Source organism: Odocoileus virginianus, chromosome 5 (assembly GCF_023699985.2).
Source record: "Odocoileus virginianus isolate 20LAN1187 ecotype Illinois chromosome 5, Ovbor_1.2, whole genome shotgun sequence".
Taxonomy (NCBI): domain Eukaryota; kingdom Metazoa; phylum Chordata; class Mammalia; order Artiodactyla; family Cervidae; genus Odocoileus; species Odocoileus virginianus.
In genome coordinates this window covers 11,045,225-11,059,675 of record NC_069678.1, presented here as the reverse complement: position 1 = coordinate 11,059,675, position 14,451 = coordinate 11,045,225, and the positions used below count along the sequence as shown (strand labels likewise).

Below are 14,451 nucleotides of genomic sequence, written 5' to 3'. Positions count from 1 at the left end.
CGAAAAGGGACGCGCACGTAAGCGTGCGCGTGCCGCCTCGCCACGAGACACCTCATTCCGGCTGCGCGCGTGTGCCCCGCCTCCTCCGCGGTGGCCCCGCCTCCGCCACGTGACGAGCAGAGGGCCTCTGCTTCCTCTTACTGGCGTAGTTCCGCGTCTCAGCACTCGCCGGTCCCGGTTGTCTTTGCGTGCCTGAGTCACGTGCTTGGGGGAAGCGGGAAGGCGTCCTTCTTCTTTCCTAGCCCCCCCCATCCGCCATGTTTTCAGGCCCGGTCAGCTTTGGTCTATGCCCGTAAGGAAATGGCCGGGGAGTTTCAGGAAACCCAGGCGCCGTTGCCTCAGCGGAACCCGGGCTGACGAGGCAGGGCAGCAGGTTAAACCGGAGCAGTTCCGCGCGGGGTGGGGAGGCCATGGCGTCCGGCAGTAACTGGCTGTCTGGCGTGAATGTCGTGCTGGTGATGGCCTACGGGAGCCTGGTGAGGAGATTCCCCCACCCCATTCCTGCGGTCGCGTCTGACCCAGTAGAGACCCTCCTCTTGAGCAGTCCCCCGTGTCCTCATTCTCCACCCACTCACCTGCACTTTTTCTGGGCTTTGACTCCTATCCCAGGAGTACCTGGGAGCGTGTCACTGCCTCGGACCGCCCCGCCCCCAGCCGAGAACCCTCCCTCTAAACCCTGGGACGCAGACCCCCCACGCATATCCGCCACAGGTTCGCCCGTACCCACCCCATAGGTCGTGGCCTTGCTTTGCCACAACTTATATCCCAAAGCACCCCTGAAAACCTCAATTGAGATGTTAATTGAAGGCATGCCTTTTATTTGTTTAATTTTTTAATTTAAGCTTCTCTGCCTTTTGGACAGGTGTTTGTACTGCTATTTATTTTTGTGAAGAGGCAAATCATGCGCTTTGCAATGAAATCCCGAAGGGGACCTCATGTCCCTGTGGGACACAATGCCCCCAAGGTAGGTCTTTAAAACATGAGATAGGCGTGATTCTCCAGATCTATTAGGGCTCATAATGAGATTTCCTTTGCCTTTAGAAATGACTGAATTCCCATATTTCTTTGTTCTGTTACCCATGTGCTTGCTTTAGTACACTGAGCGGTAAAGGTCATCTTGAGTCCTGGCTTACCTGCTCACTGCTATGCCACAGCTAGTAACTTATCCAAGGACTTCAATTTCTGCATCTGCAGAATGAAGGACTTGAATTAAAATTCCAAACTTTCTGTGGTAAGATACTTCCCTGTTAAACTTAAGCTACCCAGTGTTTTGTGTTTGAGGATTTTGTTTTGTTTCTGATTTGGGATGGAGTTAGAGTGATTAGAATTAGCCCCACATCAGTGAGGAGGCAAACTTTGCAAAACTTTAGATTTATGAAGTGAAGTCACTCAGTCATGTCCCACTCTTTGCGACCCTATGGACTGTAGCTGGCCAGACTCCTCTGTCCATGGGATTTTCCAGGCAAGAATACTGGAGTGGGTTGCCATTTCCTTCTCCAGGAGATCTTCCGGACCCAGGAATCGAATCCAGATATCCTGCATTGCAGGCAGACCTTTTACCGTCTGAGCCACCAGGGAATCCATTTAGATTTATGAGGGCAGCACAAATCATCTAGTTCCATCATTCATGTTACAAACTGAAACCTAGGAAAAGGAAGCAACTTACTGAGGACATACAGGAAGTGAATAACCAAGTAGTCTGTCTCTACTGTCTCCTGAAGATAACTGCCTTTCTTTCCTCACTTTAAATACTCTACTGAAATTTTATTTATATCCCAGTCCTTCCTGAGTTCCATACTTGTGTATCCAAACGCCTTTCTAACATTTCCAGTTAGATGTCTGATAGGCATCTCAAACCTAACATGTCTAAATCAGAACGATTAATACCCTACTGCCACCCCCATCCTGCTGCTGCTCTTCCACTTCTGGGTAAAAGGTGCCTGCTGCCCCTACCAACCTCCTTTTGTATGGCTCTCCATTGATCACTGGGATCCAGCTACGCTGGTTGAGTTTCTTGCCTTTATGCGTGCTGTCACTGGGGTAGAATGATCAACCTCTGGTTTTCATGTAGCTAGTTCATTTACTCTTTAGAGCTTACCTCAAATACAATTTCCTAGAAAGAGGAATGCTTATGACTCATTATAAACTAGGTCTTTTTTTTCAGATAGCATTTTACTACAAATTGTCTTTTATGTGTATTCGTTTAATGCCTGTCTTTTCCCTAAGCTCTAATAATGTAGGCACCATGCCAGTTTTGTTCACTGCTATAGAGCCAGGGCCTACATACAGTAGATAGTTAAAAATTCATTGTTGAGTGAAAAGCAGGTTAGTGGGAGGGCTAGAGCTGGTATACAATTATGTCAACTCCTAGACCAGTGTTCTTTCATTAAATAGTGTTGTAACTCTTCTCATTTTTCTTTGCTGGTACATTTCATGGAAAGCCTGAAACCTCAACAGTGCTTCCACATTCTCTCAGTTCTCCAAATGCCAACTGCCTCCCATAAGAAGGATATAGGGTTAGTTTACACTATATCATGAGTCAGTCATATAAGGTTAGTTTACACTATATCATGAGTCAGTCAAAACTTTTGACTATTTAGAAACACCCCACCACTGCCACCCCCTCCCAGCAACCATAGACTAGATAAGATTCCTTTTGCTCTAAAACATTCTGTCTTAAATTCTTAGCCGTTGCTGGTGAAAAGTGTAAATCAGTAAAACTGCTTTGGAAAATATTGGGATATTGTCTAGTAAGATTGCAAGTGTACCTAAGCCACAGCCCAGCAATTCCATTTCTACCATAGAGAAATTAATTTTTGCATGTGTACCAGAAGACATGTACAAGAATAAAGCATTGTTTGTAATTTTTTTTTAATATGGTATGCTAAACTTCCACTTGAAAACATATTCGTGTTCTGGAACACTATGAGAAATGAAAATAAACTGAAGATAAGAATATGAACACAAATGAATCCCCAAAATATTTTTGAATGGAAACAATAAATTACAAATATGAATGAATCTCAAAAACATGCCGAGTGAAAAAAATGCCAGAAAGCCATTCACAAAAGAGTACATACCATATGATTCCATTCCATTTGTAGAGAATTTTAAAACAGATAAAACATCAATGTTCCCTGGGTCATGGAGGGGGAGTTTAACTGCAGAGGTGGATGAAAAACATTTTGGGATGATGGAAATGTTCTGTATCTTGATTGGAATGGTAGTTGAATAAAAGTATTCATTTGTCAAGATTCATCAAACAACACATGTAAAGTGGATATATTTTATTGCATGTGAATTAAACCTCAATAAAGTTTATTTAAAATTTTAAAAGGTTGCAGAGAAATTCAAAATATTTTTCCATTTGTATGAAGTTCAAAGCCAGGCAAAGCTAAACATCTTCAGGGTAACATGATAAAACAGCAAAGAAAAATAAAACTTGAGAAATTAAGGTTGGAGGTTGCATCTTACCAGGGGTGGACACACAGGGCTTCGAAGTCATTAGTCATATCCCAGTTCTTAAAGTGAGTAGTGCATACAGGTGTTCATCTTAATGAATTTTATAATTATTTAAGGTGTACATATATGTGAAATATATTCTATGTATGACATACTTCACAATAGAAGTTTCTAAACAGTTACAAGAGAATACTTCTTGGGACTCTGGCAGCCCTTTTAAGTTAGAAAGATGAATATGAAACTCTTTAACAGTGGCTTCATATATATATATATATATATGTATATATATATATATATATCTTTTTTTTGTAATTTGACTGCACTGGGTTTTTGTTGCAGCATGTGGGATCCAGTTCCCTGACTGATCTAGGCCCCCTGTATTGGGACCTTGGAGTCTTAGCCACTGGACCACAATGGAAGTCCCTAGTTTCTTTTTGAATTACCTACTTAAAAAATTAAATATGTTCTTAGGAGAAAACCTCTAGAACTTCTGTGGTCCACCAGGTAGAGATAGTTCCCAAACTTCTAAACCACATACAGATCTCCTGATAGGGTTTTAGAATAGATTATGACCTACAATTGATGTCCATTTTTTCCCAGCTCAGGAAAAAGCAGCTAACCAAGACTCTTCTAAATCCAACTGAGGGGACCTCCCTGGCAGTCCAGAGTTAAGACTACACTTCCACTGCAGGGGATGTGGGTTCAGTCCCTGACGGGGAACCTAAAAGCGTTCATGTAGCTCCCTGGTACGGGAAAAAAAAATTTTTTCAGAAAGTCAGAAATAATAAAACTTGAAGGAATTCTAGCAGATTAAAAGATCTAGCTTAGAGATATGCATTTTGGAGAGGTTCTTAGCAAATCCAGCCCCATTCTTAAATTCTTGAGTCTTAACCTGGTGGTTTCATTAAGCCAAATAAGCATTTTCTCTGCTTCTGTTGTCTTAGTTGTTCCCCTGCTTTGCCCCATTTCCAGATTGAGGGGAAGCAAAGTACAGGCTAAATAGCCGTGTATTCTTTTCTCTACATGGACAGGACTTAAAAGAGGAGATTGATATCCGACTGTCCAAGGTTCAGGATATCAAGTATGAACCTCAGCTTCTCGCAGATGATGACGCAAGACTGCTACAGCTGGAAACCCAGGGAAATCAAAGTATGTGGCATGTTCTTGGAGAATACTTCAGTGAGGGGTCTCACAAATTCTGAATTCCTTTTCTCAGTTGTAAACATAGCTGCTGGCAAACTCAACAGCTGTGGTTCCTTGTTACTGGGCATATGTTAGATTGGGAAGCACTTTAAGTTTGCTGGAGTTTGGAGTATCTTCTGAGGTTTATTCCTGACACCAGTCTCTTTCTCAACAGATTGCTACAACTACCTATACAGGATGAAAGCTCTGGATGCTATCCGTGCCTCTGGTAGGTAAGGGCTGCTCAGCAGCCGTTCTGTATCCTGAGAGCTCACCCGGGAAAGAGAGGGAGGAACCCAATTTATGTTAGAATTTGTCCTTTCTACACCTACCCAACTGGTAGGAGTTTGCTAATTTTGAGAGTACTGGGTTACTGTTTTGCCTTAAGGAAATGATGTGGGTGAGTTATTTTTCTCCAGAGAGTGTGGATTTGTTTTGTTCTTTCTATACCTTTAGTTTCATGAACTGGTGGCAATTTGCTTGTTTTTCCACAGGAGACAGGCAGCATCTGCTTTTTCACCAAGCCTACATAGATGGTTCTTGATTTTTTTTTTTTTCCATTTGACCATTGTCAAAAATGCTCTTGAATTTTTTTTTCATTTTTTTCATATGACTATTGTCAGAAATGCTCTATCTCTACCAAAACATAGTTTATATCTTAAACGATGGGTAGGTAGGAGGGTAAATAGGAAAATGACAGTTGTGTACAATTGGTATAATTTAACAGTTGTATTGCTGCCACTGTATATGACCACTCAGACATAGCTCTAGATCTCTAGTCTTCTTAATTCTCTTAAAATTTCCCCCCCAACTCACTCATTGTACCTAAGTTTGGGAAATTAATTAGGAAGACTAAACAAATGGGAAAGGGGGTATCATTGTTCTTATTATCTCCACAGAGATCCCATTTCATGCTGAAGGCCGGCATCCCCATTCCTTAATGGGCAAGAATTTCCGCTCCTACCTGCTAGATCTTCGAAACACTAGTACTCCTTTCAAGGGTGTGCGCAAGGCCCTCATTGATACCCTGCTTGATGGCTATGAGACAGCCCGCTATGGGACAGGGGTAAGCCACAGTGGATGGCCGCTTTTTCCTTCAGGGAACTAAAGGGATGCCCCAGACTGAGAGATCCTCATTCTTCCTTCCTCTTTCTTCAGGTCTTTGGCCTGAGTGAGTACCTGCGCTATCAGGAGGCCCTGAGTGAGCTGGCCACAGTGTGAGTTTGGAGGGGAACACGTCAAAGGAAGCTGGTTAGAGAATACAGTAGTCCTGGGCTGTTCTCACAGTTAGATTACTTTCAAAAGCACTGTGAACAAAATCAGGTCCTAGAACTGTTTCTTACTTATGTTGGAAAGTAGATGCAAGCTAATAAGAGAAGTTTCTCCTACTTTTTTGTATCTCTTTTCTTGTTTTTGTTTTTTTTGTCCAACTCAGTAAAATGTCAAAATTGGTGTAATCTGTTACACCAGTAAAAGGAATAAAATAGTTTTTCAGCAAACAGAGATGTCTTCCTTTGTATCTTGGTCTGATGAAAGTAAGAATTAATTGTCAGCCATCTTTATTACCAAAGTATTAATAACCCTGACTGAAACAAAAGGTATTACTAAAGAGCTAGCTGTGTTTTATAGAAGAGACTTCATGACTTTTTGCTGAGAACATTTTAAATACCTACTAACAGAGCTTCAATATGTTGTTTATGCATGTATGTAATTATAAGAGTAAAGGGGGAAAGCCAATCTGGAATAAAGAGTTACCAGCCACGAAAAGAATACATCTGCTTTCTGCTGTGTTGATTATGACTCTTTCTCAAAAGATGAGGGGTATGTCTGTCCTGTTTTCTCTATATCCTTATAAACTACTTTGTTCTAAAGACAAAAGGTCCTATAAAAACTACTTAGAAAACTAATGAAAACACTTGGAAAGGGTGGAAAAGGCCTGTTCAAGTTCAGTTTCTTTGAAAGTAAAATACTGTATGACTCCACTTATGTGAGGTACCTAGAGTAGTCATATTCATAGAGACAGAAAGTAGAATGGTGGTTGGTAGCGGCTGGAGGAAAGGAGGAATAGGGAGTTGTTTAATAGGCAGAGGGTTTGTTTGCCAAAATGAAAAGAATTCTGGACGTTGGTTGCACAACATTGTGAATGTACGTAACACTACTGAACTGTAAACATTTAAAAATTGTTAAGATGGTAAATTGTATGTGTATTTTACCGCATTTAGTCTCTTTGATCTCTAGTTTCTAGAAAGTTTCAATGGGTATATTGAAGAGTATAAGCTCTAAAATCTGACAGACTTAGGTTTTAATCCCAGCTCTCTGTCACTTACTAGCTTTGTGACCTCAGGCAACTTACTTGATGGACCCTCAGTTTCCTAATCTGCAAAAGGGGTGATACCACCATAAAGGGATAATGGGATGTGAGTAAATTACATGTTGGTAAAAGGACCAGATTTAGTGTCCTAACTTGTGATAACTCAATAGTTAATTTCAGTATTATTTTTTAAAGGTCAGTTGTTTCAAAGGACCCTTTGGACTGGGAGTATATTAGTGGCATGCACACATTAGGTGAATCAGAATTAAAAGTTTTCTTTAAGCACAGTGGAATGAAAAAGAGGTTGAGTCAGAGGCAGGGACTCAGTGGGAAAATTGGTTTCTCCGCTATTTCTAAGCTACCACATGGGATTTTAGTAACTAGTTTATAAGATAGGACAGAGACCATGTATGGCTACAACTGCATGTATAGGATATAGAAGCCTTGAATTGTTTTCTTCCATTAGTCCTCTATCTGTCTGTGACCAGCCCTCTTTGTTTTCTTCAGGGTCAAAGCACGAAGTGGGAGCTCTCAGCGACAGCACCAGTCAGCAGCCAAAGACCTAACCCAGTCTCCTGAAGTCTCCCCAACAACCATCCAGGTGACATACCTCCCCTCCAGTCAGAAGAGCAAACGTGCCAAGCACTTCCTCGAATTGAAGAGCTTTAAGGACAACTATAACACACTGGAGAGTACTCTGTGATGGAGCTGAAGGCCTCTCACTGTTGATGGAGCCAGGCAGACTACAGTGTGCTTGCCAGGTGGCCCTCGCTCAGGTCATCTGGTTCAGCCCAGCTCTGGATCAGCTGAAGCTCTGGTTGTGTTCAGAGTTCTTAAGATTTCGTGCCTAGAGGATCATTCTCCCACCCTCTCTTATGGCCAGTTTCAGAACATCAGTTAAGACTTTATTTTCCCTTGGTATGACTTTTCTCTGGAGTTGAATTAGATGTTTTTCTCAATATTTCTGTCAAAGCTTCCTTAAAAATCCTCACTTGGTTTTTTGATCATGGTTCATCTGTCCTTTTCCAGACTATAAATTATCCCAAGGGTGATGGGGCTTGGTCTCTTGTCTTCTGTACACAGTTGAATGGGAGCCATTTGGTTTGAGACATCTAAGAGTTGACTGGTGGAAATGGCATACAGAATGGTGGGGAAATTGGTGGAGGCCATGAGTGGTACCTAGAACAACTTACCCTGGTGCTCCACTTAAACCCAAATGTTAATGGGAACATTAACAAGTTCTCTAACATGCAAGAATCTGCCTTCCACTTTCATTGTATACTGTCATGAATAAGTTGAAAAAGGAATGTTTTAACATCTGATATAATCCCATCACTCCTTATTTGTGGGATCGTGTGAAGGAATAGACCAATATCCTGATCTGACTTTATAAACCATTTAATGAATAATTAAAAAATAAACCATATGATTCATTCCTCTGTAGTTGTCTTTTAATAAAACAGGCATGTGAGGACTTCAGTGGTCCAGTGGCTAAGACTTCATGCTCCCAATGCAGTGAGTATTGGTTCCACCCCTAGTTGGGGAACTAGAGTTCGATCAAAAGTTTGATCAAAGATCCCACATTCGGCAACTAAGACCCGGTGTAGCCTGGTTTTAAAAAAAAAGTTTATGTTTATTTATATTTGGCTGCACCGGGTCTTAGTTGTTGAATGTGGGATCTTTGATCACACTCTTAAGAGTTGTGGTATGCAGACTCTTAGTTGGATCATGTGGGATCTCAAAAGAAGAAATCCTAAAGTTGCAACTGGGGTCCTTGCTCATAAAATTGCCTGTGTCACTAATAGAAGGCTGGAGAATCAGGATTCCCTTCAGGTCTCTGGGGCAACAGACCAGGTGACCAATCAACGCTCGTAGGCCTAGGCTTATTGTTGGAGGTGTAAATGTTGCTATGACTACTGAATCCTTGGTGACTAAACAGAAATGAGAGCTTGCTCAGTCTCCTAAGACTACATCAAGCAAGTCTGTAGACATGTCCACGGAAAAGATGGGAAAAGTAGAAGAGGTACGCAGAGTTGGAAAAGGCTGCTTTGTATGAGTTTCCCCTGGATAAGGTTTCCAGATGAATTTATCAGAAATTGACAGTTCTTGAGCAAGGCCTTTGATGTGACTGAAGGGTAGTAGCAGGAGTGGGAGATGCACATAGTAGGTATTCAGATATTTGTCGCATACTAACCTCTGCATAATAGGACTTTCTCCACACCTGCCCTAGGAAGTTGGCTACTCCCCTCTCTCTGAAAAGAAAGGTCTTTGTCTCCCACTGTGTTAGGGCGCTGAAGGTGAGGTACTAGAGATCAAGGCAGATAACAGAACTCCCTTTTCTTGCAGCATTTTCAAAGGGCCCTGGGACTTAAGAAGATGGTGGACAGGTAATCTCTGCTTCTGTCCTTTCCCTTACCCTTCATTTTCACTCTCCTGCCCTCCTCTGATATCCGCTTCATCTTGTTAGGGGCTCCTCAAAAAGGCAAATAGGTGTGAAGTGGGCAAGAAGCAGCCCTTGTTTCCCATCCTCTGAAGGAAAATTGGAGCAAGTTTTTTTTTTTTTTAATCTTTTTAAGGAAAATTCAAATATTTGTTGTCTGGCATCACACTCACCAACCACATGGTAGGTATGCAGTAGGTGTTTATTGAATGAATGAATAAGAAAACTCAAAAGATTAAGCTGTATATCTTTTATCACCTGGGGAGCTTTTTTAAAAAACAAAGGTCTTAGGACTTCCCCAGTGGTCCAGTAGTTAAGATTCCTCGCTGCCAATGCAGTGGGTGCAGGAGTGGGTGGGGAACTAAGATCCCATGTGCTGTATGATGTGGCAAAAGATTTTAAAAAGACCTTAACCCAGAAGAAGATTCTGACTAAAATGGTCTGAAATTAGATATAGGATAAGCCTGTTTTTTAAGGTTTCATAGGTTATACCCAGAGGTAGCAAGAATGTGACGTAAAAAGAATGGATATATAGTTTTTGTGGGAGTCAAGATTGATGCAGCCTTTTTTATAAAATTATCAAAATTTTAAATTCACAGATTCTTTGAACTGGCAACTCAACTTCTAGGAATTTACCTTACACACATACCTACAAAAGCAGTAGAATGTACACACACGAGTATTCATGACAATATTGTTATACAAGTAAAAAATTTAGAAATAACATGTAGCTGGTGAAATTATGTTATAAAAGTACTTGGCAGCCTTTAAACAGAGCGAAGCAAATCTCTTAAGTGCTGATATGAAAAGTCCAAATTGTTATGTAATACTGTTTATGTAAATGTATGATTTCATGTTAAAAATAAAAGTTATACTTGCTGATACATGATAGAAAATTTTTCTATAAAGATGCACAAGAAACTGCTAACTTTGTTGAGATGAACTGGGGCAGAAGAGTGATGCTTCCATCTTTCATTTAATATACCTGTATGTATTTAATTTTTCAGCCATCTGTAAAAAATGCTTGTTTTAAAGAAATGTCAACAAGATTATCTGAACAGAGGATATGTGTGTGTATCACGTGTATAATCCTGTTATGTATTAGAGAACCTTAACAAATGATTCCAGAGTGTGTCTAACCAAGACAGTATCACTGGTATGACGGAAGGAATCAATCCTTAGATTAGATTTGATACTGAGGTCTGCCATTAGGTGACCTTGGGCAACTCACCTGGACTTTTAAGTTTCCTTGTTTGTATAATGCAAAAATTGATATCTGTGACACATGGTTATTACAGTGATTGAATGATATACTTAATATATGCTAGGTTCTAAATCAGTGTTTCCCTGGTGGCTCAGACAGTAAAGAATCCACCTACAATACAGGAGACCCAGGTTGGATCCCTGGGTTGGGAAGATCCCCTGGAGAAGGGAATGGCAACCCATTCCAGTGTTCTTTCCTGGAGAAGCTAAGCCAGTACTAGTCACTGGTTCAAGGAGTTTGCAGTCTTCTCTGACAATGGTACAGAAGTTCTGATGAAGAAGAGCCTCCCTGACAGGGTTTTGTCTCTCCTCCCAACTCTAACCTATTCTACCGCTACCTTTGTGCCTGGGACAGGTGGCGAAGTTCACACACTCGCTGTCTGTGGCAGGTAACATTAAGCCAGAGGAGAAACCCATATGCTATCCTAAGGATGCAGGACACCATGGTACAGGAGTTGGCACTGGCCAGCAAGCAGTTGCTGATGGTGAGTTCTAGTGGCCTGAAGTTTCATCCTACTGCACTATTCCTCTGCCCGCTGGGATTCTCAAGCTCCTGGTCTCTGCCATTCCACCAGAGCAGCAACTCTTTAACCCTGAAACCAAAGCTCCTTTTCACTGACTCTCTCTATCCAGCTGTAGAGTCCCAGAGTGGTCTCGTCTCTGCTCCTCTCACCTTGGTAAAACTGCGCCTTGGTGCCCAGTATCTGCCTCTGGGAACCTCTCTCCCTGGAGTCCCCAGTTGCTGTCATGTCACCATCTTTGTATCCCAGATGCCTAGAAAAGTTTCTGGTTTTTGGTGTGTTCTCAGAAAAGATGTGGGTCTGCACACCCACAGAGAAAAAAATGGGTTGGCTTCCCCTCCAAAGTTCAGTCTTTATCCTCCTGCTTAATTTTAAGCCATAGCTAATTCCAGATCCAAGAGAAAACGGGGGATGGGAAAGCAACCAGGGAGAAAGAATGAGAAAGGCAAGTAAACAGAGGGCCAACGTCACACTCTTCTACCCACCCCACCAGGTCCGTCAGGCTGCCCTGCACCAGCTGTTTGAAAAGGAGCATCAGCAGTACCAGCAAGAACTAAATGAGAAGGGCAAAGCTTTTTATGTGGAGAGACTCTGATGGCATTCGGAACATTGTCCTTCCATCCTCACCGCGTCTGCTAACCTAGCCTTCTTGAGCCCCACTACCTCCAAGGTCGCTTCCTAAACGCACCTGGATATAGTTATCTGCCCAGGGCTTAATTTAGTCTTCCCACTCTCACATCTCCTGTTCTTGTCAACCCCCTGGTGCTATCTGGAAAACAGTCTATGAAACAATGGTAAAAACAACAGTGACGCCTTGTGGTCAGAATGAGGTATGCAGTATTGACGTGAGTGGAGGGGAAGTGGACAGATGAACAACGTGAGCAGAGCATCCTGATTTGGTTTAATAAAATAAAGCTAGTTCTTAAAAGTTCAGACTTGGACCGCTGGCTTATTCTCTCAGCCCACTTCAAAGTGCTTTGTTCACAGCTGCCAGAATCTTAATACAGCTCACTGCCTCTCTCTCTTCACAGGTCTTTTCTGTATACTTGGACAACAGCTCTGAATGTGCCTATTAATCCACAGGCACCATGGGGCTTGATATCAGTAGGACTGGATTTTACATTTTGACTTTGTCAATTATTGTGAGACCTTGGAAAAGTCTCTTTCCTCTGAATTTCTGTCTGAATGCTCACCTCTTCGAAATGACAGGGTTCCAAACTCAAATGCCTTCAGGGGTTAGGCAGGTAATATAGCAGTTATGAGGGGGAAAGAAATGGTGGGATTTATGGGGGACTAGAAAGAGCATGTGACATCTTAATCTATTCAAAATTCTGAAAAGTAGTAATCATACGCATCTATAGGCCACAGAGAACCTTACTCATAAAGATCCACTTTACAAATGATATCTCAAGCCAGAGAGACTCCCACTTTGCAGCCAGTAACAGGAGCAGAAACACACCATCACTCTGATTAACTGCCATCATACGTATTTTCCCCTCATCCCTCACCTTGCCATCTGCATTCTCATTGGTGACTCATCCTTCCCACACTGATGATTTCCTGCTCTCAACACTGTGGCTCTGTCCACACTGCAGACTCACACCTTTTCTTTCCCCCGTGCCCCAAGCCTGCCTCTGTCCTTCAATACGCCGTTTTCGTCTTAGCTGTCAGAACTTCTCCTTCCTCCTCTCCTTACTCACCGCGCTGATGAGCACAGGGAGGTAGCAAGGTATAAAGAGAAAAGCACACATTTTGGAATCACGTTTGGGTTCAAAGTCTGGCTTCACTTCTTAATTGTGTGCTGCTGCTGCTGCTAAGTCGCTTCAGTCACGTCCGACTCTGTGCGACCCCATAGATGGTAGCCCACCAGGCTCCCCTGTCCCTGGGATTCTCCAGGCAAGAACACTGGAGCTGGTTGCCATTTCCTTCTCCAATGCATGAAAGTGAAAAATGAAAGTGAAGTCGCTCAGTCATGTCCGACTCGTCATGACCCCATAGACTGCAGCCTACCAGGCTCCTCCGTCCATGAGATTTTCCAGGCAAGAGTACTGGAGTGGGGTGCCATTGCCTTCTCTGGACTTAATTGTATATGTATGTTATTTCTCTGAGCCTCAGTTTTCTCTTCTGAAAGTGAATATAATACCCATCTCATAGAAACATGAGGATTAAATAAGATAAATGTGTGAAGATAAATGTGTGTAGAGAGCAAGCGCAGCCCTTGGCATGCAATAGGTATCCTCCCACTTCCCTCTTAGGAGATTTCCTATGACCCAAGCCCTTCACAGGGGGCCTGCAGCCCCCTTATACAGCTCAAATATCATTCTCCATCCCAGCCCTGTCTTTCTCTTTCTGTCCTAAATGTCCATTCATCCTCCAATCTCCATCAGCCCTGCTTCCCAAGCCCTCTAATCTTTAGTCAATAACTGCTCTTGAGTTGTGACACCAAACAATACACGGAGCTCCAGGCTGGTGGGGGAGGCAGGCGGTGAACAAGTCATGACAGGTATGGTGGGAGTTTTATAGGAGACAAAACCACACACATGTGTCCTCAGTTTGACCCATTAAGCTGAGACTGAGTCTCCCCTTCCTTCTGCCTGTTCCTCCACTCTGTTCCCTATAGGTCTGTCTCACCTCCCTTCCCTCCTCTTTGTATCTGTCTCCCAGCTACCCCCTGCCTCATACATGGCAGCATAGCCTGGTGTTAGGAGAGCAGGCTTCCATATGACAGATTTGGGTTTGATTTCTGACTGTCACTTACTGCCTGTGTGTTCTTGAGCAAGTAACTTTAACTTTCTGGGTTACAGGGCCTTATATGTAAAATGGAGATAATGCCTACCTCACTAGATTACTGTGGTGATTAAATAAAGCACTTAGCAGAGATGATAACCCATAGTGATGTTTTCCTGTCCTTTGATAGTTTTTCTATTTTTATTTCAACTCCATTACCTTGTTGCCCCTCACCTCCCGCCACATTCCCTCATCAACCTCTTTTATTTCTTTTCTGTTCATTTGGGCCCACAGAACGCCCCACCCCTCTGCCATGATCCCTGACCTTGGCCTCTCTCCCCAGGGCTTGTCAGTGCCAGGCCAGCTCCAGTATTGGCAGTCCGGCCCCCTACGGAGCCCATCGCCTCTGCTCCTCTCTGCCTGCGCTGTCTGCTCTCATCACGTCAGCTGAGTAATTCACCCCTTCATACCTCCCCAGCCCCTCTTCCCTCTGTGGCCAGTGCTTTACCCAGCTCCTCAGGCTCAAAAGGGCTCAGTCTGGTTTG

The 14,451-nt window shown here is 42.8% G+C and overlaps 3 protein-coding genes across 5 annotated transcripts in view; 2 read left to right on the top strand and 1 right to left on the bottom strand.

Moving 5' to 3' along the window:
- Window positions 1–663, bottom strand: part of UBAP2L (ubiquitin associated protein 2 like) — a 44,390-nt gene extending 43,727 nt beyond the window's left edge. The window contains exon 1 of the mRNA XM_070467377.1: window positions 576–663. The gene's annotated coding sequence lies outside the window, so the exon portion shown is untranslated. The remainder of the gene's footprint in view (window positions 1–575) is intronic.
- Window positions 151–10,279, top strand: C5H1orf43 (chromosome 5 C1orf43 homolog). Of its 3 annotated transcripts, none has more exons than XR_011487666.1 (8): window positions 151–476; window positions 863–964; window positions 4,494–4,611; window positions 4,820–4,873; window positions 5,544–5,710; window positions 5,803–5,861; window positions 7,463–8,978; window positions 9,302–10,279. XR_011487666.1 is itself a non-coding variant. In XM_020887375.2 (7 exons), the coding sequence occupies exons 1-7, from the start codon at window positions 411–413 to the stop codon at window positions 7,656–7,658; spliced, it is 762 nt and encodes a 253-aa protein (XP_020743034.1). In that variant the 5' UTR covers window positions 151–410; the 3' UTR covers window positions 7,659–10,279. The 3 variants fall into 3 exon arrangements, 1 of the variants encoding a protein (XP_020743034.1); XR_011487667.1 differs by having other exon boundaries at window positions 7,463–9,342; window positions 9,423–10,279; XM_020887375.2 differs by having other exon boundaries at window positions 7,463–10,279.
- CFAP141 (cilia and flagella associated protein 141) lies at window positions 8,889–12,112 on the top strand. The gene is made up of 4 exons (XM_020887376.2): window positions 8,889–8,978; window positions 9,302–9,342; window positions 11,014–11,143; window positions 11,673–12,112. Exons 1-4 carry the CDS (start codon window positions 8,946–8,948, stop codon window positions 11,772–11,774), a joined length of 306 nt encoding a protein of 101 aa, XP_020743035.1. The 5' UTR covers window positions 8,889–8,945; the 3' UTR covers window positions 11,775–12,112.
- The last annotated feature ends 2,339 nt before the right edge of the window (window positions 12,113–14,451 follow it).

Bases quoted from the DNA above. Each gene is read 5' to 3' on its own strand.
- C5H1orf43 (XM_020887375.2), top strand. From the start codon at position 411: ATGGCGTCCGGCAGTAACTGGCTGTCTGGCGTGAATGTCGTGCTGGTG. The intron at 4,612-4,819 runs GTATGTGGCATG...CTTTCTCAACAG, and splicing joins GGAAACCCAGGGAAATCAAA to ATTGCTACAACTACCTATAC. The intron at 5,711-5,802 runs GTAAGCCACAGT...CTCTTTCTTCAG, and splicing joins CAGCCCGCTATGGGACAGGG to GTCTTTGGCCTGAGTGAGTA.
- CFAP141 (XM_020887376.2), top strand. From the start codon at position 8,946: ATGTCCACGGAAAAGATGGGAAAAGTAGAAGAG. The intron at 8,979-9,301 runs GTACGCAGAGTT...CTTTTCTTGCAG, and splicing joins AGATGGGAAAAGTAGAAGAG to CATTTTCAAAGGGCCCTGGG. The intron at 11,144-11,672 runs GTGAGTTCTAGT...CCACCCCACCAG, and splicing joins CCAGCAAGCAGTTGCTGATG to GTCCGTCAGGCTGCCCTGCA.